At 42.5% G+C, this 23,072-nt stretch overlaps 1 protein-coding gene across 2 annotated transcripts; it reads left to right on the plus strand.

The window, feature by feature from the left end:
• Window positions 1-2,634: 2,634 nt before the first annotated feature.
• On the plus strand, window positions 2,635-21,370 carry LOC109871223 (four and a half LIM domains protein 2). 2 transcript variants are annotated; one of them, XM_020462030.2, is made up of 6 exons: window positions 2,635-3,125; window positions 13,773-13,957; window positions 14,079-14,253; window positions 15,079-15,248; window positions 15,593-15,779; window positions 20,342-21,370. In XM_020462030.2, the coding sequence occupies exons 2-6, from the start codon at window positions 13,802-13,804 to the stop codon at window positions 20,491-20,493; spliced, it is 840 nt and encodes a 279-aa protein (XP_020317619.1). In that variant the 5' UTR covers window positions 2,635-3,125; window positions 13,773-13,801; the 3' UTR covers window positions 20,494-21,370. The 2 variants fall into 2 exon arrangements, with proteins under 2 accessions (XP_020317619.1, XP_020317620.1); XM_020462031.2 differs by lacking the exon at window positions 2,635-3,125 and adding an exon at window positions 12,787-12,979.
• Window positions 21,371-23,072: the final 1,702 nt, after the last annotated feature.

Here is a 23,072-nt window from a genome sequence, read left to right on the forward strand (position 1 = left end):
TGACCAAATGATCAAGGGCCTGTTAAGATTTTTGTAAGATTTTCTCTGATATACTAATCTATAATGAGTACTGTTATAATCTCCACCCGGCACAGCCAGAAGAGGACTGGTCACCCCTCAGAGCCTGGTTCCTCTTTACATTTCTCCCTAGGTTCCAGCCTTTCTAGGGAGTTTTTCCTAGCCACCATGCTTTTTTAAATGTATTTTATTGAACCTTTATTTAACTAGGCAAGTCAGTTAAGAACAAATTCTTATTTATAATGACAGCATACCAAAAGGCAAAAGGCTTCCTGCGGGGACGGGGGCCTGGGATTAAAAATATAAAATAAGTACAATATAAATATAAGACAAAACACACATCACAACAAGAGAGACAACACAACACTACATAAAGAGAGTCCTGAGACGACGACATAGCAAGGCAGCAACACATGACAACCCAACAAGGTAGCAGCATAAAATATGGTACAAACATTATTGGTTACAGACAACAGCACAAAGGGCAAGAAGGTAGAGACAACAATACATCACATAAAGCAGCCGCAACTGTCAGTAAGAGTGTTCATGATTGAGTCTTTGAATAAAGGGATGGAGATAAAACTGTCCAGTTTGAGTGTTTGTTGCAGCTCGTTCCAGTCGCTAGCTGCAGGGAACTGAAAAGAGAAGCGACCCAGGGATGTGTGTGCTTTGGGGATCTTCAACAGAATGTGACTGGCAGAACGGGTGTTGTATGTGGAGGATGAGGGCTGCAGTAGATATCTCAGATAGGGGGGAGTGAGGCCTAACATGTCTATAAGCACCACAGTCTTTACGGTGGTCTACAAATAGAGCACTTGAGTCACACAAGGGGTCTCTGACACATTCGCTCCCTTCTGGACAGTGTGCAGGGGCCTCCAGGACAGGAAAACCAACTAGCATCACAGGGGGAGAGAGGTCCGGGGTCAGATGTGGGTACTCCAGTGGTACCTGTCAAACTGGGAGGTGGCAGATTTGGATTGCAGATTAGGGATAGGGTGGGGAAAAGGGGAGGGTGTTGCTAAGTAAAGAAATAGAATTCATCTCGTCAATCAAACAACAGGTTAAAGGTCAAATGCAGTGGACAGGAGAGTGTGAAGGTGCGAAACATAGCGCTACAATTTTCGTAGAAACCAAGCGGGTGGCTATCATTACCAGTCAGGCCTGGGGGAGAGAGAAGGACTGGCAGAGAATGTGAGAGAAGTGGGATGGATAGAGAGAGACGGCAAGAGCGGGACAGATTCTCTGAAAGCTATCTCAGAGGAGGAGGGTGCTCTATGACATTTAACCCATGGCATACTTTCCATCCTAACATCATCAAAGAGCCACAATGTCATGGAGTACACAACAGTAAAGTGTGTGTGTGTGTGTGTGTGTGTGTGTGTGTGTGTGTGTGTGTGTGTGTGTGTGTGTGTGTGTGTGTGTGTGTGTGTGTGTGTGTGTGTGTGTGTGTGTGTGTGTGTGCGTGTGTGTGTGTGTGTGTGTGTGTGCGCATCAGGACAAGGCCTTAGTAATATTACACAACAGTAAAGTGTGTGTGTGTGTGTGTGTGTGTGTGTGTGTGTGTGTGTGTGTGTGTGTGTGTGTGTGTGTGTGTGTGTGTGTGTGTGTGTGCATAAGGACAAGGCCTTGGTAATATTACACAACATTTTGTACTTGGGGATAGAAAAAAAGACCAAAACTGTTTAAATGACTCTACTGTTGCAATCTGGGCTCAAATCTAATGAAAAACCTCTCATGACAGGAATGTTCTCTGTGAAAACAAACACTAAAACAAAGTAAAAGTCGAGGGAGGTTTGTGAACTTGGATTCTGAAGCAATCCTGGGATATTTGTTATTTCTGGCTTTCCTCTTTGTGAAAAGGGGTATACAGAGTTATGGGGGGAAGAGAGGATGTTAGAATTAGGATGAGGCAGGGTTACTGGATCAGAATATTGAAAACGGGAAGGAATGCTGGGAAGGGCTGGATCTGATAGCAGAAGGGTGCAGGGATCGAGGGAGAGAGAGGAGGATGCAGGGATAGAGGGAGAGAGAGGAGGATGCAGGGATAGAGGGAGAGAGAGGGGCGTGCAGGGATCAAGGGAGAGAGAGGAGGATGCAGGGATAGAGGGAGAGAGAGGGGCGTGCAGGGATAGAGGGAGAGAGAGGGGTGTGCAAGGATAGAGGGAGATAGAGGGGGTGCAGGGATAGAGGGAGAGAGAGGGGCGTGCAGGGATAGAGGGAGAGAGAGGGGTGTGCAAGGATAGAGGGAGAGAGAGGGGGTGCAGGGATAGAGGGAGAGAGAGGGGCGTGCAGGGATAGAGGGAGAGAGAGGGGCGTGCAGGGATAGAGGGAGAGAGAGAGGGGTGTGCAGGGATAGAGGGAGAGAGAGGGGCGTGCAGGGATAGAGGGAGAGAGAGGGGCGTGCAGGGATAGAGGGAGAGAGGTGAATGTGATACATTTCAGCACCACAGGGGTGATAAACTATAGACCAGGGCTCTCCAACCCGGTTCCTGGAGAGCTACCATCCTGTAGGTTTTTGCTCCCAACCCTAATCTATCACACCTGATTCTAATAATTAGCTAGTTGATAAGCTGAATCAGGTTAGTTACAGCTGGGGTTGGAGAGAAACCCTACAGGAGGGTAGTTCTCTAGGAACAGGGTTGGAGAGCCCTGAGATAGACACTGAATATCCTGAGCAGTTGATCTCTTCTGTCTGTGTGTGTGTGTGTGTGTGTGTGTGTGTGTGTGTGTGTGTGTGTGTGTGTGTGTGTGTGTGTGTGTGTGTGTGTGTGTGTGTGTGTGTGTGTGTGTGTGTGTGTGTGTGTGTGTGCGTGTGCGTGCGCGTGCGTGTGTGGTTAGTGAACATCAATGCATTGCCTTACAAGGCCACAGGGCTGTTGGTGTGGCTGAGTGACTGCATTAGTGAGAAAGTGAGTGTGTGTGTGTATTTATAGCCCATTGAAAAAGAAAAGAGACCCCTGTCCCCTCCTACCCCTCTCCTCACCCACTCCCCAATTAGTCGTCTATTGGTGGGGTAATCCAATCAGGAGTGACTACAGCTCGCCCTCCGTCGCCCGTCTCAGTCTGAGCAGACTCCTCAAAGGCACACACCCTCCACAGACAGAAAGGTAAGACTCAGCACTGTCCACTCATCCATCCATCCCGTTTCACTCCTCTTCCACTTCTCTAGCACTCCCTCTCTGGCATCCTCTTCCACGTCCATTCTCTCTCTGCACCTGTGCTCTTACCTCTACTTAATAATGTTATCTTTCTTTCCACTGTTCAACTAAGCCCGTCTCCGTCCATCCCATTACCTCTTCTTCTCTACCACTGGAAACTATCCCCCTCCACTCAGCCCAAACAATATCACTCACCCTCCTCCTAAAACTCCACATCTCTCTCTCTGTTTATGACTCTTCAGACTTTTATCACCTTGCACAGAATGACAGAATTTTGGCATTTAAGCGTGACATGTGACCTAATTTCTCCACTGACTAACTCAAAGGTGGCTTGATCGATAGAGGTAAATCCATTGTATGTCATCAGTAGTTGACTTAGCTGTCTTTATTTACTATTTTTAAGAACCAATTGTCACTTTGAGCTTCGGTAGGGAACATTAATTTTCCCATGATACAGATTACATGATCAAAGGAGATCCAATAATTGTTATTGGGCCCTCAGAAAGCCTGACTCTATTGCCCTACATTCACTGTGCCTCAGAGAAAATGATTAGGGTTTTAGTGGACTTTGTTTTAAATGCTCAAGGTGATCCTTTCAGCAGGTTAACATTGTCACAGTGCAGATCCAAGATCCATCTGTCAGACTTGTGTGTGTGTGTGTGTGTGTGTGTTGAACTTTAAACATAGACAGTGTGTATGCTGGGGGAAGGCTGTCTATGCTATGTTGTGATATCTAATCGATGATTTATATATACACTAGATGACTGACAGGGGCCCTGTGTTGAAGCCACCGTGCCCCCATCTTGGTACTACCTCACCGTTGTTAAAGATATTTTGGAAGCTATAGAAATGCATTTATCTACATTTATTTTTCCACATTTATTCTATTACAGACAGCTTAATGCACACTTTAAATTATATTATGTGATCTAAACATACAAATATATATATATATATATATATATATATATATATATATATATATATATATATATATATATTTTCCCTTAAAGTATAAGTACTAATGTTACTATCTCCACTACAACAGAAAAATACTTAGACATTTAATTTTGTCCTTACTGTAGAATTCCATTGATTCCTATGGATGACTGCTCCTTAAATATGACCAACCGGTGGCTTCAAAGCCTCTCATTGGCAAATACATATCATCTGCAAATCAGGGTTTATATACATCATTGTATCTAATGCTGGAGGACAAGTGTGGGTGTTTTCAGTGTGTCTGGATAAAGTGCTGATGGACAGGGCAGATAGGTTATATTCTCTATGTCTTTGTGCCAAGTATCTACACCCTATTGTTAGGGAAGAAGTGGGGAGTGGTGTGGGAAAGGGGGGGTACATTTAGGGAAACAAAGTTCCACCCCTTTAGGCTAGGAGGTATTAAGTGCAGTCATGGTGTGATGGAGCCAATTAAATAGTCCCAAAGGTGCAAACCCTGCCACTCGACTTATCTAGAAGACTATATGTGTATATGTGACGGACTGTGCATGTCTGTAGTAGTTTGACATTGAGCTATTTTGAACCTGTCTAAACCTCTCTGTCGTGGCTCTTGAAAGCATTCCAGTTTGCTGGGAGGGCACTGGCTATCATTAGAGATGCATGTCACTGTGGGCCACTTCCGTCATTGTGGCTCAAGCCTAGTGCGATAGATCCCCTGTCAGCACTGACAGAGAGAGAATACCTGTCCACTGTTACTGACTCAACATTAAGGAAATCTTTGACTACGTACAGACTCAGTGAGCATAGCCTTGCTATTGAGAGAGGCCGCTGTAGGCAGACCTGGCTCTCAAGAGAAGACAGGCTACAGTATTTGCACACTGCCCACAAAATGAGGTGGAAACTGAGCTGTACTTCCTAACCTGCCAAATGCATGACCATATTAGAGACACATATTTCCCTCAGATTACACAGACCCACAAAGAATTTGAAAACAAATCAAATTTTGATAAACTCCCATGTCTATTGGGTGAAATACCACAGTGTGCCATCACAGCAGGAAGATTTGTGACCTGTTGTCACAAGAAAAGGGCAACCAGTGAAGAACAAACACCATTGTAAATACAACCCATATTTATGCTTATTTCTTTTCTTTTCTTGTACTTGAACTATTTGCACATCATTACAACACCTGTATATAGACATAACATGACAATTGAAATGTCTCTATTCCTTTGGGGGGGCCGGGGTCAGATGTGGGTACTCCAGTGTTTCCTGTCAAATTGAGGAAGAGGGGAGGGGTGTAGGATCTTTTTCTTGCTAAGTAAAGAAATATAATTTATCTCAAGTCAATCTTAGTCCAATGTAGCCATTTTTATTGCAATATCAAGTCATTTCTGGGTAACATTGAAGTACCTTAATGTGATTGTTTTGAATTAAAATGGTCCAAAAAAATAACTTCTTAGCAAAGAGGGGAAAAGTAGCTGTTATTGGTAGACAGACAAAAAAGAAAAATGTCCGACGTATTAACACATTTTTCACCAAGCAGGACAAAACTCCATCCCAACAAAACAGGCTGAAAAGTTCAGGCAGTCTTTTCAAACAGCTCTTACACAAAAAGGGCATTATCATAATTGTCACAGTATTATTCCAACCTATTGGTGTGGAAATATAAAAAAACAAGGACATCCAGTTTTGGACTGCACTGGGCCTTTAAATTATGTAGATGAAAACTAAAGAAGACAATCTTGTAAGGGAATGCATTCTGGACCATTTATAACACTTGTCTGGCTGTTTGTCAGTACCCAATACCGTTTTTAGGTTCAAGTTCTGGCAGGTTTAATGGGGGATGTCGCTGCACAGCTATTTTCAGGTCTCTCCAGAGATGTTAGATCGGGTTCATGTCCAGGCTCTGGCTGGTTCACTCAAGGACATTCAGAGACTTGTCCCAAAGCCACTCCTGCATTGTCTTGGCTGTGTGCTTAGGGTCATTGTCCTGTTGGAAGGTGAACCTTTGCTCCAGTCTGAGGTCCTGAGAGCTCTGGAGCAGGTTTTCATCAAGGATCTCTTTGTACTTTGCTCTGTTCATCTTTCCCTTGATCCTGACTAGTCTCCCAGTCCCTGCAGCTGAAAAACATCCCCACAGCATGATGCTGCCACCACCATGCTTCACCGTAGGGATGGTGCCATTAACAGACATGAGGATAGTCAATCAAAATGAATAGAACAGAGTTGGATCCTCTAAGTTGACTGGTCAACTCATGGGTACACTTGCAATGGCTGACTGATGTTGTCATCATATCAAATGTTATTTGTCACATGCTTTGTAAACAACCGGTGTAGACTAACAGTGAAATGCTTTCTTACGGCCCCTTCCCAACAATGCAGAGAGAGAGAAAATAGAGAAATGGTACGAAAGTAAAAATCAATACACAATGAGTAACAATAACATGGCTATATACAAGGGGTACAAGTACCGAGTCCATATGCATGGGTACGAGGTGATATGTACACTCAGCAAAAAAAGAAACGTCCCTTTTTCAGGACCCTGTCTTTCAAAGATAATTCGTAAAAATCCAAACAACTTCACAGATCTTCATTGTATAGGGTTAAACACTGTTTCCCATGCTTGTTCAATGAACCATAAACAATTAATGAGCAGGTGAGGACCTGCTTTACAACAGGCCTACCACCCCTCAGTCCAGCCTCTCTCAGCCTATTGCGGACAGTCTGAGCACTGATGGAGGGATTGTGCGTTCCTGGTGCAACTTGAGCAGTTGTTGTTGCCATCCTGTACCTGACCTGCAGGTGTGATGTTCGGAGGTACCGATCCTGTGCAGTTGTTGTTACACGTGGTCTGCCACTGCGAGGACGATCTGCTGTTGTCCTGTCTCCCTGTAGCGCTGTCTAAGGCATCTCACAGTACGGACATTGCAATTAGCAATTTATTGTCCTGGACACATCTGCAGTCCTCATGCCTCCTTGCAGCATGCCTAAGGCACGTTCACGCAGATGAGCAGGGACCCCGGGCATCTCAGTAGAAAGGCGTCTTTAGTGTCCTAAGTTTTCATAACTGTGACCTTAATTGCCTACCGTCTGTAAGCTGTTAGTGTCATAACAACCACTTCCAATTATCTTAGACCACGCCCCTTCCCTCCACACCTATTACCACTCCCTAATCATCTCTCGTCTACCTTTTTCAAACCTTTCATTCCCTCTATAGCGTACCACAGTATGAGTTATAATACCCATAAAACCTAGAGGTCAAACAGGGAAATGGTTCCAATCATTTACCCACCATTAATTTTTACAATAGGGGATTTTAAAAACACTTAAAATAAGGGCTGTCTTTCATGTAGGCTTATCCTGGCGTGATCTTTTGATTAGAGGCCGACCGATTATGATTTTTCAACGCTGATACCAATACCGATTATTGGACGACCCAAAAAAAGCTGATACAGATTAATCGGCCAATTTTATTATTTATTTGTAATAATGACAATTACAACAATACTGAATAAACACTTTCATTTTAACTTAATATAATGCATCAATAAAAATCCATTTAGACTCAAATAAATAATGAAACATGTTCAATTTGGTTTAAATAGTTGGAGAAGAAAGTAAAAGTGCAATATGTGTTATGTAAAAAAGCTAACGTTTAAGTTCCTTGCTCAGAACATGAGAACATATGAAAGCTGGTGGTTCCTTTTAACATGAGACTTCAATATTCCAAGGTAAGAGGTTTTAGGTTGTAGTTAATATAGTATTTATAGGACTATTCATCTCTATACTATTTGTATTCCATATACCTTTGACTACTGTTCTTATAGGCACTTTAGTATTGCCAGTGTAACAGTATAGCTTCCATCCCTCTCCTCGCCGCTACCTGGGCTCGAACCAGGAACACATCGACAACAGCCACCCTCGAAGCAGCGTTACCCATGCAGAGCAAGGGGAACAACTACTCCAAGTCTCAGAGCGAGTGACGTTTGAAACGCTATTAGCGCGCACCCCGCTAACTAGCTAACCATTTCACATCGGTTACACCAGCCTAATCTCGGGAGTTGATAGGCTTGAAGTCAATAACAGCACAATGCTTGAGGCACAGTGAAGAGCTGCTGGCAAAACGCACGAAAGTGCTGTTTGAATGAATGCTTACGAGCCTGCTGCTGCCTACCATCGCTCAGTCAGACTGCTCTATCAAATATCAAATCATAGACTTAATTATAACATAATAACACACAGAAATACAAGCCTTTGGTCATTAATATGGTCGAATCCGGAAACTATCATTTAGAAAACAAAACGTTTATTATTATCACATATACCCTGACTCTGTGCAATGAACGCAAGAGAAGAGACACAATTTTACCTGGTTAATATTACCTGCTAACCTGGATTTCTTTTAGCTAAATATGCAGGTTTAAAAATATATACTTCTGTGTATTGATTTTAAGAAAGGCATTGATGTTTATGGTTAGGTATACGTTGGAGCAACGACAGTCCTTTTTCCGCGAATGCGCACCACTTCGATTATATGCAATGCAGGACACGCTAGATAAACTAGTAATATCATCAACCATGTGTAGTTATAACTAGAGATTATGATTGATTGTTTGATTGTTTTTTATAAGATAAGTTAATAATGCTAGCTAGCAACTTACCTTGGCTTCTAACTGTATTCGCGTAACAGGTAGGCTCCTTGTGGAGTGCAATGAGAGGCAGGTGGTTAGAGCGTTGGACTAGTTAACCGGAAGGTTACAAGATTGAATCCCGGAGCTGACAAGGTAAAAATCTGTCGTTCTGCCCTGAACAAGGCAGTAAGGATAGGCGGGACGCAAATGTCTCAACTGACCAATGGCCAGTAAACCAATAAACATCACAATTGGTCCCTTTGTTCGATTAATTCTGTCCATATATATCCAAAATGTCCATTTATAAAGCGCGTTTGATCCAGAACAAAAACGCAACGTCACTACAAAATATTTCAAACTACTTTTGTAATACAACGTTAGGTATTTTTAAACGTTAATAATCGATCAAACTGTAGACGGGCAATTTGTATTCAATACAGGAAAGATAACAAACCAGCGCTGCTTTTCACGTCTTGCGCAACTCACAAAAGTGTCCCCAGTTCCGAGTTGGCCTACTTCTTCATTGCACAAAGGAATAACCTCAACCAAATTCCAAAGACTGGCGACATCCAGTGGAAGCGGTAGGAACTGAAAATAGGTTCCTGTGAAATATCCCATGGCAAAGACAAGAGGGAACAGAGGGGGGGGGGGGGGGGGAAATCTGAACAGTTAGTCCTCTGGGTTTTGCCTGCTACATAAGTTCTGTTATATTCACAGACATGATTCAAACAGTTTTAGAAACTTCAGAGTGTTTTCTATCCAAATATACGAATAATATGCATATCCTATATTCCTGGCATGAGTAGCAGGAAGTTGAAATTGGGCACGCTATTTATCCAAAAGTGAAAATTCTGCCCCCTAGCTTTAAGAAGTTTTAACCCACCATTCCTAGGCCGTCATTGAAAATAAGAACGTGTTCTTAACTGACTTGCCTAGTTAAATAAAGGTGTAATATATTTTAAAAATAAAAATAAATTCTCCCAAATCGGTGTCCCAAAATACCGATTTCCAATTGTTATGAAAACTTGAAATCGGCCCTAATTAATTGGCCATTCCGATTAATAGTGTGTATGTCTCTCTAGGACAAGGTGACCTCCCCTTATGGGCTCTATAAGCTGCATGCTCCTTCCTACCTACCAGTTTAGTTTGTGTTTGATGCCTTCTTCCTGCCATTGGGTGTGATATGAAGTAAGTGCACTTTGTTATTATACTGTTTGGTGAATGTAAGTCCTAAATTATATATTTGTTACCTTTTTGTTATATCCCATGCTTGACTTGGACTGAAATAGGTTCCTTTACTCATTTTGGGTGCCGGTATAGTTTATATTTAGGTGCAGGAGCTCCACAATACCTTTGAGCTAATATTCTATAAGAGGAACAGTGCTGGTACTTAGCTCCGGTGAGCTCCTGCACAAATCAAGCACTGGTTATATCCTTTGTATATACATGCCTTCGGTTTGCTAATGGTGCTAAATGCTATGGCTTCTTTGTTTATGATTGTCAGTCTCCTCAGTTTATAGTTCATGTTAAGCTCATATTCAATTGGTGCTACTTTATGATTCATGCACCTTTGATGTTGTGTTCCTAATGTTTCCCTTTTGTATCTCCATTCCAGAACACCACATCCTTGTTATCCAATCTATCTCAAGACCTTACAAGCCACACCTCCTAACACATCCTTCCTAACCCTACCTACCAGCCTTATAAGACAACAGAATCTGGAAGCATCTCCCCCCCACCTTTGTCTTTGCAATGTGTGAAATAAATGTGATAATTGTACCATCTCCTCCTTGCATTCTGACTGATGCACCATGGGAGCAGAAACAGTCCTGAACCTAGCTTAGTCTGTCCTAATTCGTTTCTTCGGTCCCACCTGTTATTAAAAGTACACTCAACAAAAACCTTTATTGATCCTAGTGGTTAAGGAGTAACATTAAATTGGTTAAATGCCCCACCAACATTATAAAGAAAGCCCTTCAATTGCTGAAGTACATGGCAACACACATTTCAGCAAATCAAGGCCAGGTCTAAATTGTTTATAAGGTTACCATAAATTGTTTTATTTGTTATATTAAATCAATTATGGCCATCAGTTTTATCGGCATTAAGAAACTGCTAGGCATTGTCTACTAACATCTGAGAACTGCTAGCTAACTGGCAAGCACAACAATTGTGAACTTCGGTAGTACAGCCCCCGAGAAATCATCCCAACAGTCCGAGGAGAGAAATTGAGACCATGGTCTGATTAACAGATAAATGACACAGACATGGTGGAGTAGCAGGAAGATCAGAATGCATTTAACCTAGAGGTTGAGTTCAAATCCTACACTGTAAACCCCAATGTGCTCTCATTACTCACCAAGTGAGTTCCTAGGGGAATATTATCATTATAATTACTCTATGACAATACATTAGATATCTCATAAGGACTTGGTTCACAAGCCACATTAGGCCTGCAAGTAGGGTTGCAATATTCCAGTAACTTCGGTCAAATAAAATCCAACTTGGGTTTCTGGAAAACCTGGAAATGTACCAACATTTTAACAATCCTACCTGCAGGTCCCATTATGCTGTCTTGCAAACGGATGTGTAATTCCTAATATAATCTAGCCAGAGTTAGGATATCCAACAGTTGCACTGTTTATTCTCCCGAACCTGCGTTCAGAATGACTGCCAGGGTTAAGAACAGTATGAGGAGACTAGCTAAAACATCTAAACTGGAACAACCATTTCAGTAATGGGTGCAAAAATATCTAACTAAATGATTGGATTTGTTTAGAAAAAAGTGTTATTTATCTTCGTGTAGCATAAGATTAATCAATATCGCTTAATGTACATGCAAAAACGGATATTAAAAACAATTCCAAAAACTTAACCTGCAGTAGAGCATGCTGGGTAAAAATATAATTGATCATAACTTAAAAAATGTTGTAAACTGAAAACACTATGTTAAAAGCACTGTCTGTGTGTGTGTGTGTCCAGTTTTAGATGAATGTTCCAATGAAACATGTCTAGAACATTAAATATTGGATATTCTGAGAACATGACAACCATGTTCTGGGTAAGTTCTGTTTTACATTTAGGGAATGTTATCCTAACTAACGCCAAAACTGGACACAAACATCTGGGGAATATTATGGGTAACATTACAAATAGTTCTCTCTCCCTTGAAATGTTAGCTGGGAACAATGTTATCAAAAGACTTGATAGGTGCCTTTGAGTCTCCAGATGTATTAGTCTGTCTTTATTTCGCTTGCCGTTAGTGTTGCTGGGACGGATGACATCAAAGAGAACACATCAAATAAAATAGCTGAAAATTTGATTCGGGTAGAGTTAATTTTTTTTATTTTGGGAACAAGATGAATCCTGATTTAAGCTAGGTAAGTTAGAGCGGTGGAGAGACTTTTTGAAGAGGGGTTAGAGAGGGAGAGTAAATATTACTGGTAGATAGGATAGTAAATATATTCATTCCTCTTTCAACTGAAAGACAGAGAACAGAGAATTCCTCTGAATTCCTTTTTCGACAGTACACCAAGACCTTTCTCTAGCCCTTTTACTAAGCACTCTTGTCCCCCCTACTCTTGAGTAAGCGGTGGTATATCTGAGGTCCTTATGCACAAAGACCATACATAATGCAATGACATCAGGAACATACCACAATATTACAGGGGGTCTAGTCCAGAGAAAGGGGGACCGAATGAGGAAATGCAAAAACAACCCATTGGGTTGGAAAAGCAATGGAAAGCAAATGGAGAGAAAGACAGAGAGTGGGGGGTGGGGCAGGGAGAGAGGGAAGGAGCGAGGGGGAGAGAGAGAGAGATGAGGGCAGCTGGATGAAGGAGTTTTGTTGTTGAAAAAGCTAAAGAGAATAAGATGGGAAGAGAGAAGGAATTTAAGAGAGTGAGGGGGGACATTCTCTAGTTTTCCAGCTTTTCTTTTGCCTCCTTATATGGTCAAATGATGACTGTGGAATCAGTGGGCAGAGGGGAGTGGGTCGGAACTCAGAGAGTAAGAGAGAGGGAAAGAATGAGAGGAGAAAGAGGTGAGAAGTGTAGAGGAGAGGGGTGTGCAGTGTCGTGTGCTTGGGACACTGGGGACTTCCACGAGAGGCAGCCGCACACAAACCACTGGTCAGCAAAGCGAGACAGGCCAGGCACAGAGAGGCATAATCAGGAGTCTTATCAGGGGCTGAACTGCTAATAGCTGCAGAGCGTGAGTAGCCATTATTCTGGTGTGCCGTTATACACACACATATACACTGCGGGATGCTGATCTGTGTAGAGGTCTGGTGCGTGATACAGACAGCTGGAGGTGTGGTTATGGATTGCTAACTGCAGGGTGATATAGTGAGTGTTGGTATGCGCAGGAGCGAGAGTCCCCTGTCCCTCTCTAAGCATACCTGATAGAGCTATTAATATCCCTCTCATCTGTAACCAGGTGGCTGTCACGTCAACAGACAAGACTGGATGCTGATAGACACACAGAGACTAAATCCTAGAGAGAGTCATACTGTACACAGAAGTAGAACTTGATACTACAACTGTCGGCAATATAACACTGTCTCAAAAGATGACAGATAGATGTCTATTGAGATGTCCTTAATGTCTTATCAGAGATCTTCATTGTACTTGTTGTTGTGCTTGTGTTCCCTCCACTCTGCTTAAATGTGAAATGCACTTGTGGATATTATATTCATTGCAGTAACAGGCAAGTCAATGTAGATCCAGTTCTCATTACCTATAACAGACTGATTATGATGTATGCTCTCTGCTACTACTCAGTGTCAGGGAGCGGATATCTCTGTATAAACACTGGCACACAGACAAGGCAAACAGACAGACTTGGTTCCTCCAAGGTGGATTCTGTTTATCTAGCTGAACTCTTAAAAACCTAGGCTACTTACAAATGTATGCAGGTCATGCATCCGGGTTCTTGACCATAACTTGAAGAAACCCTTTTTATACAGTAAGACAATTGTCATTCCCAAACTCTCCCCTCTCCTCAGGTTAGCGGGGTGGGATTCCCGGTGCCAAGATGACGGAGCGCTATGATTGCCACTACTGTAAGGAATCCCTGTTTGGTAAGAAGTACGTCCTGAGAGAGGAGAACCCATACTGTGTCAAATGCTATGAGAGCCTGTACTCCAATACCTGTGAGGACTGCAAGAAACCCATCGGCTGCAATACCAGGGTATAATACACCCACGCACAAACCACTAACACTGTCTCATTTTTTAGCCCCCATCCAAGAACATTGTCAAAGCGTGCCGTCTGATGTTCAGATTTGGATTGTCCCTCTGTTGTCTCCGTAGGACCTGTCCTACAAGGACCGCCACTGGCACGAGGAGTGTTTCCAGTGCTTCCAGTGTAAACGCTCTCTGGTGGACAAGCCCTTCTCCACCAAGGATGACCAGCTACTCTGCACTGAGTGCTACTCCAATGAGTACTCCTCCAAGTGCCACGAGTGCAAGAAGACCATCATGCCTGGTGAGAACCTTCACCTAGATCCATCATTTCTATACTAGACCCACACAAAATCGGATGCATACATGTGGGCAGGCACACACAAACAGGCGTGTATACAGACTACTCTTGCACTATCACAGATGACACAAACCTTCAATGGTTGCAGACACAATTTGGATCTGTCAAAATACCAACACTCACAGCCCCTTATGACATAATAATAAATGTAACGTTATAATGCTCCATAAATGGATATTCAAAATGAAATCATCTTTATCAGCAGCCATGAAATGTGTTGATTTGTTTGAACCAGGGTCCATATTAGTAATATCATTTTTATCATTATTACACGCACACATTAATCACTGTCGTAGTATGCGACTAGCCAGGACTAAACTCAAACGTTTTTGGATGATTCTAACTAATCTACATGTCTTTGAATGTCCTCATTCACATAAGCCCTTGCCTAGTTAAATAAAGATGAAATGAAATAAAATAAAATAAAATAAAAAATGCTCAGTGTTCTGAGGTCTGGAGTGCAGCCAGAACACTGAACGTAGATCGAAATGACTTCCAGACCTCCTCTCTGTCCCCACTCTGTTTCAATACAAAGAACACCAAGCAGTATTTAGAGAGTGAGGGAATGTGTGTGTAACCCAAGGACTGAGTAGAGTGTGTGACCTTTTTCTCACTCTCCATCCTTTCTCCTTTCCTAATTTCCCCTTATTAATCTACCTCTGTCTCTCCATCCCTCTCTTATTCACTCACCCTACCCCTGCTCCCTCCCTCTTTCCTTCCCTCCCTCTGTCCATCCCTCCCCTCTCTTGCTTCATCTCCTTCATGCAGGCTCCAGGAAGATGGAGCATAAGGGTAACAGCTGGCATGAGACTTGCTTCACCTGCCAGCGTTGCCAGCAGCCCATCGGCACCAAGAGCTTCATCCCCAAGGAGAACCAAAACTTCTGTGTGCCCTGCTACGAGAAACAGTTTGCCATGCAGTGTGTGCATTGCAAGAAAGTAGGTCAAAGGTCATGACAGTGTAAATACTGTAGTGTTTTTTCGAAAGTTTTTCTGACCTCTAAATTGATGTATACAACATAGAAAATGTTGGATATCGGCTGAAAGTCTGGCTGTGTCTGGCAGACAAGACTATAGGAACATCGAGTAGCACTTGATATGTATATAAATGCTATCAGTATCTATACGAGTGGCAATTTACTAAATGGATTGCTGTAACCACGAAGATCTGGTATCTGGATGGCAGTACTTGGTGTGTATGTGCGTACTTGTGTGCACACGTATATGTGTGCATGGTCAAATGTGTGCCTGTATGCCTAACCCTTTCTCTCCCCATTAAATAGCCAATCACTACTGGTGGGGTGACCTATCGCGACCAGCCCTGGCATAAGGACTGCTTCCTGTGCACCGGCTGCAAGCAGCAGCTGTCAGGCCAGCGGTTCACCTCCCGTGATGACTTTGCGTACTGCCTCAACTGTTTCTGCAACCTGTACGCTAAGAAGTGTGCCTCCTGCACCACTCCAATCAGCGGTAAACTATCTATCTATGTGGGTGTGTTACAGATACACGTTTTCTGCTCAGGTCATGCACAGATTATCAGAGGCCAGAAAATGGTGCCGATAGTGAGGGCCGCTGAGCAACTAGCCCCTAGTCAACATTGCAGTATTTTGTTTTTTATTTCTTACATTATTAGGCCAGAACATTTTTTGTGTTATTACTTACAGCCGGGAAGAACTTTTGGATATCAGAGTGACGGTAACTCACAAGCATTACCAGCATTACAATCAGGGATACGACTTTCCAGAATCGTAACCTTGGTTCGTACCACCCAGGCAAATTGAACTGATTCCAGCGGCTGACCCAAAACATCGCCAGTGAAGAAGAGGTACTCGGAGTGGACCTCCAGTCCGACTCAGGAGGAGCACACACCACCTACCGCTTCCGGATATATTACTCGCTAATGTTCAGTCTCTGGATAATAAAGTTGATGAGCTGAGAGCGAGGATTTCCTTCCAGAGAGACATCAGGGATTGTAACATACTCTGTTTCACAGAAACATGTCTCTCTCTGGATATACTGCCTGAGTCCGTACAGCCAGTTGGGTTCTCAGATCATCGCACAGACAGGAATAAATCTCTCAGGGAAGAAGAAGGGCGGGGTTGTATGTTTCATGATTAACTACTCATGATGTGATTGGGATAACATACAGGAACTCAAGTCCTTTTGTTCACCCAAACTAAAATACCTCACAATCAAATGCCGACCGTATTACCTCCCAAAATAATTATCTTTGGTTATAGTCACAGCTGTGTATATTCCACCTCAAGCCGACAGCTCTCAAAGAACTTCACTGGATTTTATGCAAACTGGAAACCACATATCCCGAGGCTGCATTTATTGTAGCTGTGGATTTTAACAAAGCAAATTTGAGGAAAACGCTACCGAAGTTCGACCAACACAATGCCTGAGGTACTCGACCACTGCTAAAACACGACCACTGCTACTCCAACTTCCGGATGCCTACAAGGCCCTCCCCCGCCCTCCCTTTGACAAATCTGATCATGACTCCACTTTGCTCCTCCCTTCCTATAGGTAGAAACTCAAACAAGAAGTACCCGTGCTAAGGACTATTCAAAGCTGGTCTGACCAATCGGAATCCACACTTCAAGATTGTTTTGTTCACGCGAACTGGGATATGTTCCATGTAGCCTCAGAGAATAACATTGACAAATATACTGATACGGTGACTAAGTTTATCAGGAAGTGTATAGGAGATGTACCCACTGTGACTATTAAAACCTACCCTAACCAGAAACAATGGATAGATGGCAGCATTTGTGCAAAACTGAAAGTGGAAACCATCGCATTTAACCATGGCAAGGTGACTGGGATTTATGGCAGAATACAAATGGTGTAGTTATTCCCTCCACAAGCAATCAAAACAGGCAAAACGTCAGTATAGAGACAAAGTGGAGTCGCAATTCCACGGCTCAGAAACAAGACGTATGTGGCAGGGTCTACAGATAATCACGGACTACAAAAGGAAAACCAGCCACGTTGCAAACACCGACATCTTGCTTCCGGACAAGCTAAACACCTGCTTCGCCCGCTTTGAGGATAACACAGTGCCAACAATGCGGCCCGCTACCAAGGACTGCGGGCTCTCCTTCTCCGTAGCCAACGTGAGTAAGACATTTAAGCGTGTTAACCCTTGCAAGGCTGCCGGCCCAGACGGCATCCCTAGCTGCATCCTCAGAGCATGCGCAGACCCGCTGGCTGGTGTGTTTACAGACATATTCAATCTCTACCTATCCCAGTCTGCTGACCCCACATGCTTCCGGATGGCCACCATTGTTCCTGCACCCAAGAAAGCAAAAGTAACTAACTAAGTGAACTAAATGACTATCGTCCCAGAGCACTCAGTTCTGCTATCATGAAGCGCTTTGAGAGACTGGTCAAGGATCATATCAACTCTACCTTACCTGACACCCTAGACCAGGGCTGCCCAACCCCCTTCCTGGAGATCTACTGTCCTGTAGGTTTTCAGTCCAACCCTAATTTAGCATATCTGATTCAGCCAGTTAAGGTCTTGTTGAGCAGCTAATTAGTAGAATCAGGTGTGTTAAATTAGGGTTGGACTGAAAACCCACAGGACGGTAGATCTCCAGGAAGAGGGTTGGGCAGCTCTAATATAGACCCACTTCAATTTGCTTACCGCCTTAATAGTAGAGGTTGACCGATAATGATTTTTCAACACCGATACCGATTATTGGAGGACCAAAAAAAGCAGATACCGATTAACCGGACAATTTTATTTATTTATTTGTAATAATGACAATTACAACAATACTGAATGAACACTTTTATTTTAACTTAATATAATACATCAATAAAATCAATTTGGACTCAAATAAATAATGAAACATGTTCAATTTGGTTTAAATAATGCAAAAACAAAGTGTTGGAGAAGAAAGTAAAAGTGCAATATGTGCCATGTAAAAAAGGTAATGTTTAAGTTCCTTGCTCAGAACATGAGAACATATGAAAGCTGGTGGTTCCTTTTAACATGAGTCTTCAATATTCCCAGGTAAGAAGTTTTAGGTTGTAGTTATTATAGGAATTATAGGACTATTCATCTCTATACTATTTGTATTTCATATACCTTTGACTATTGGATGTTCTTATAGGCATTTTAGTATTGCCAGTGTAATAGTATAGCTTCTGTCCCTCTCCTCCCCCCTACCTGGGCTCGAACCAGGAACACATCTAAAACAGCCACCCTCGAAGCATCATTATCCATACAGAGCAAGATCGAATCCCACGAGCTGACAAGGTAAAAATCTGTAGGTCTGCCCCTGAACAAGGCAGTTAACCCACCGTTCTTAGGCCGTCATTGAAAATAAGAATGTGTTCTTAACTGACTTGCCTAGTTAAATAAAGGTACAAAAATTCTAATAAAAAAACATCCACAATCGGTGTCCAAAAATGCAGATTACCGATTGTTATGAAAATTTGAAATCGGCCCTAATTGATCAGCCGTTCCGATTAATCGGTCGACCTCTACTTAATAGATCCACAGACAATGCAATTGACATTGCATATAAATATAAAATAAACACAATGAAATAATTTTGTATTAATGTTTAATGTCTATTGAACAATTTGTTCAGATGGTTCTAATCTTTGTTTCTTTAGCTATTGATAACTAGAAGGATAAATGGTTTTGTAAAAGCCCTATCCCATCTGAACAAGAGGAATACCTATGTAAGAATGCTGTTCATTGACTATAGCTCAGCAGTAAACACAATAGTACCATCCAAGCTCACCACTAAACTTGAGGCCCTGGGTCTCAACCCCGTTCTGTGCAACTGGGTCCTGGACTTCCTGACGGGCCGCCCCCAGGTGGTGAAGTTAGGAAACAACACCCCTACTTCGCTGATCCTCAACACTGGGCCCCCAAAAGGGTGCGTGCTCAACCCCACAAGGGTGCGTACTTCCTGTTCACCCATAACTACGCATGCCTCCAACTCAATCATCAAGTTTGCGGATGACACAACAGGCAGCAGGTAGCCTAGTAGTTAGAGCATTGGGCCGGTAACTGAAAGGTTACAGGGTTGAATCCTCGAGCTGACAAGGTAAAAATCTGTCATTCTGCCCCTTAGCAAGGCAGTTAACCCACTGATCCCTGGGTGCCGAATATGTGGATGTCAATTTAAGGCAGCCCCCTGCACCTCTCTGATTCAGAGGGGTTGGGTTAAATGCGGAAGACACATTTCAGTTGAATGCATTCAGTTGTACAACTGACTAGGTATCCACCTTTCCCTAGTAGGCTTGATTACCAACCATGATGAGACAGCCTACAGGGAGGAGGTGAGGGCTCTTGGGAGTGTGATGCCAGGCAAATAACCTCTCACAAAACAAAGGAGATGATTGTGGTCTTCAGGAAACAGCAGAGGGAGCACCCCCCTATCCACATCGACGGGCCCACAGTGGAGAAGGTGGAAATCTTGAAGTTCCTTGGCGTACACATCACTGACAAACTGAGATGGTCCACCCACACAGGCAGTGTGGTGAAGAAGGTGCAACAGAGGCTGCAGAAACCACAAACCTTTACAGATGCACAATTGAGAGCATCCTGTTGGGCATGTTTACAACATGTGAAATAGTGCTTAGTGTATCTGGAACTACACTAACATGATAACACAATCCAACCATCTGTGCAGACCTGCGATGAGATTGTGTGTACCAGAACGCACCCTGTGTGTATCTAACAGAGTGTCAGTCAGTCAATTAGATGCTCACTTCCATCAGTTCTAACTTCTAATGATTCAGTTATTCAGTTATTCAGTTATTCACTCAATCACATCACGCCACACACTGTGCCTTGTTTGAATCCTTACGGTCTCCTTTCCTCCCTCCCCAATCACAGATCTATGTAATTTGATAAGAGAAAGTAAGGTATATCTGTCCTACTGTTTCCTCCACTCTGATCTGTGACAACTTCAATGAAGGATGCATTTATGATTTAGGATGTAGAGACCTCTCTCACCTTTGTATAACAGTATGTTTTGATCTCTCCCTGTCTCTCTCAGGTCTGGGTGGCAGTAAGTACATCTCCTTTGAAGAGCGTCAGTGGCACCATGACTGCTTCAACTGTACGAAGTGCTCCGTCTCCCTGGTGGGCCGGGGTTTCCTCACCGAGCGTGACGACATCCTGTGCCCTGAGTGTGGCAAAGACATTTGATTGGCAGGCAGCGAGGGGCCGACGAATCTGATTGGATAGCAATGAAACAACCAGGAGGAATGTTTTAAAATAATACATTTGAAAAAATCAGCCAGGAACTGTAGCAATTAGTCCCAACAACAACCTGTCAGAGCACAACTGGAAATATATATAGATATAGCACAATATACTATCAGGCTACTAACCCAATATGCTATTTGAGTTCTAAAATAGACGTTTGACAAACATAGGTTTTTGTGTCATTGGTCTTTGATGTGTTGGTGTGCAACAGCAAATATTGCTTTCTGTGAACCCTGGCTTGATATCCAATATCAGTTTGAGGTATTGCGCAAGAATATCTGCTGTCCTAATCTATTATATGCTGTTAAGATTCACATATTCAGAGTTGATGTATTTAGAAAGGAAAGTCCACCCAAATTACACAATTACTGCAGTCTATGGAAACAAATATGTAATTCTGTCATTTGGGTGAACTATCACTTTACGTTTTGAAAGGCTATTTTGTGGTGTGTATGAAGGAGAACAAGTTTCTAAGTAAATTAGTTTCTAAGTAAATGTAAACTAACACAAAGGACCAGGTTTACCGGGTAAAGTTTGTAATGTTATTCAGATGGGAATAAAACATAAAAGCTACAACTAAAGAAAAATACTAAATGTTAATAACAGATGTGTAAATATTGACAGTTTGATAAGCTCAATTTATCATGCCCAATAAATAGCAAGTATACATTTAAGGCTGGTGGAAATGCCTGGTAACACTGACTCTAAGTGCTTATAAACGTGAGAGCCGACACAGCACTGTCTGTATAAGTCATTTTCCAAGGGCACCGATGAAAAGTCTGTATTTGAAATCCAAATAAAGAACTACAAAAAGACCCATTGCTGTTCACCTTGTATTACTGTAAGGAAAGGACAAGAAGTTAACAACAATGTCATCCTTTTCTAAAGGAGGTGGTAGAAGTTGCCCCAAACTACTGGTCCAGGGTTAGATATCAGTGGCGGTCAGTGCCGTTTATTTATTTAATTTAACAAGGCAATAAAGAACAGATTCTTATTTTACAATGACAGCCTACCCCAATCAAACCCTCATGGCCGGTTGTGATACAGCTGGGGATCAAACCAGAGTTTGTAGTGACACCTCTGCACTGAGATACAGTGCCTTAGACCGCTGAGCCACTCAGGAGCAGTGATGCTTAAGATGAGGGAGGAGGATACATTTGTTTCATGAGCATGGCCTTATTTCTATTAAAACATATTGGATGATTGCCGTACATATTCCATTCACCCAGTTCAATGTAACAGCGATAGGGTGAGGCTACCACGATACTCAAATTTTCTCTATACCCATCATGAGGTTGCTACAACCTAGCCTATGAATTAAAGTTTAGCAAAATAGGTGCACACAGGTCAAGAGAACAATTTGAGGTGACAGACAGTGACACATGGATACTTTCAATACACACTCTTGCCTGCATCTAGCTGATATAGGGTGTATTCATTAGTCCAACAGTAGCAAACGAGAGTTTCTATTGGACAAATTCAGGTATGTTTATCCCCGTTAGGTTCTGTTTAAGAAAGATTTTTCAACAGAATCGTCAGAATGAGTACACCCCTGAACATGCGTTAACACAGTTCACTTTCATAACAGCAGTGTTGTATTCCTTCTCTCATCTATGTGCTCTCCTCCTGGCATATTTTCCCTTCGTCGCTTGTGGATGCCAATACACAACACATCAGCTGTATGTGACCAGGCAAAAAAAAAAATCCAAGTCAAACCATATCATAACCTCTACACACAGCCTACATTTTTGTCACCATATTAGCTAAAGTAGTGTCATAGTCAACATAGCTAATACAACTAATGTCTTAGTTAACCTGCTACAATCGTGCCATAACATTACAGTGTACAGTCAGTAATCAGTTTAGCAGTTACACCGGCGGGCCCAGTGGAAATATATTTGAAAAACCAAAAGCTTACCTTGACTTGGAAGAGTTCCAGTGTTGTGTTGGATAGTCATAGCCAGCAAGCTAACACCCTCTGTTTGAGCAGGGTGTGTGTAAGTAAGATAAGTATGTGACACTGAACTTTTTCTTTAAAAGGATGAAATCTCTCTCTATCTCTCTCTTGCTTCTCCTTAATTTTGGAAGAAATTAATTTGTTAACTGTTCATTTATTGTCTTTCTCTCTCTTCGAGTCAACTACTCACCACATTTTATTCACTGTAGTGCTAGCTAGCTGTAGTTTATTCTTTCTGGACTAGATTAATTCTCTGATCCTTTGATTGGGTGGACAATATGTCAGTTCATGCTGCAAGAGCTCTGTCATAATTACTGTATAAATCTATGAAAGGGGGTGAGAACCATGAGCCTCCATGGTTTTGTATTGAAGTCAATGTACCCAGAGGAGGACAGAGCACAGAGTGCTCAGAGTGCTGTTGAGGCTACTGTAGACCTTCATTGCAAAATAGTTTGTTTTAATCAATTATAAAAGGACAACTTTTTCTTCTGAAAATCATTGAGCCGGATGGTCCTCCCCTTCTTCCTCTGAGGAGCCTCCACTGTCAGATATACTTGAATAT

Source organism: Oncorhynchus kisutch, linkage group LG26 (genome assembly GCF_002021735.2).
Source record: "Oncorhynchus kisutch isolate 150728-3 linkage group LG26, Okis_V2, whole genome shotgun sequence".
NCBI lineage: Eukaryota > Metazoa > Chordata > Actinopteri > Salmoniformes > Salmonidae > Oncorhynchus > Oncorhynchus kisutch.

Bases quoted from the DNA above. Each gene is read 5' to 3' on its own strand.
- LOC109871223 (XM_020462030.2), top strand. From the start codon at position 13,802: ATGACGGAGCGCTATGATTGCCACTACTGTAAGGAATCCCTGTTTGGT. The intron at 14,254-15,078 runs GTGAGAACCTTC...TCCTTCATGCAG, and splicing joins CAAGAAGACCATCATGCCTG to GCTCCAGGAAGATGGAGCAT. The intron at 15,249-15,592 runs GTAGGTCAAAGG...CCCATTAAATAG, and splicing joins AGTGTGTGCATTGCAAGAAA to CCAATCACTACTGGTGGGGT.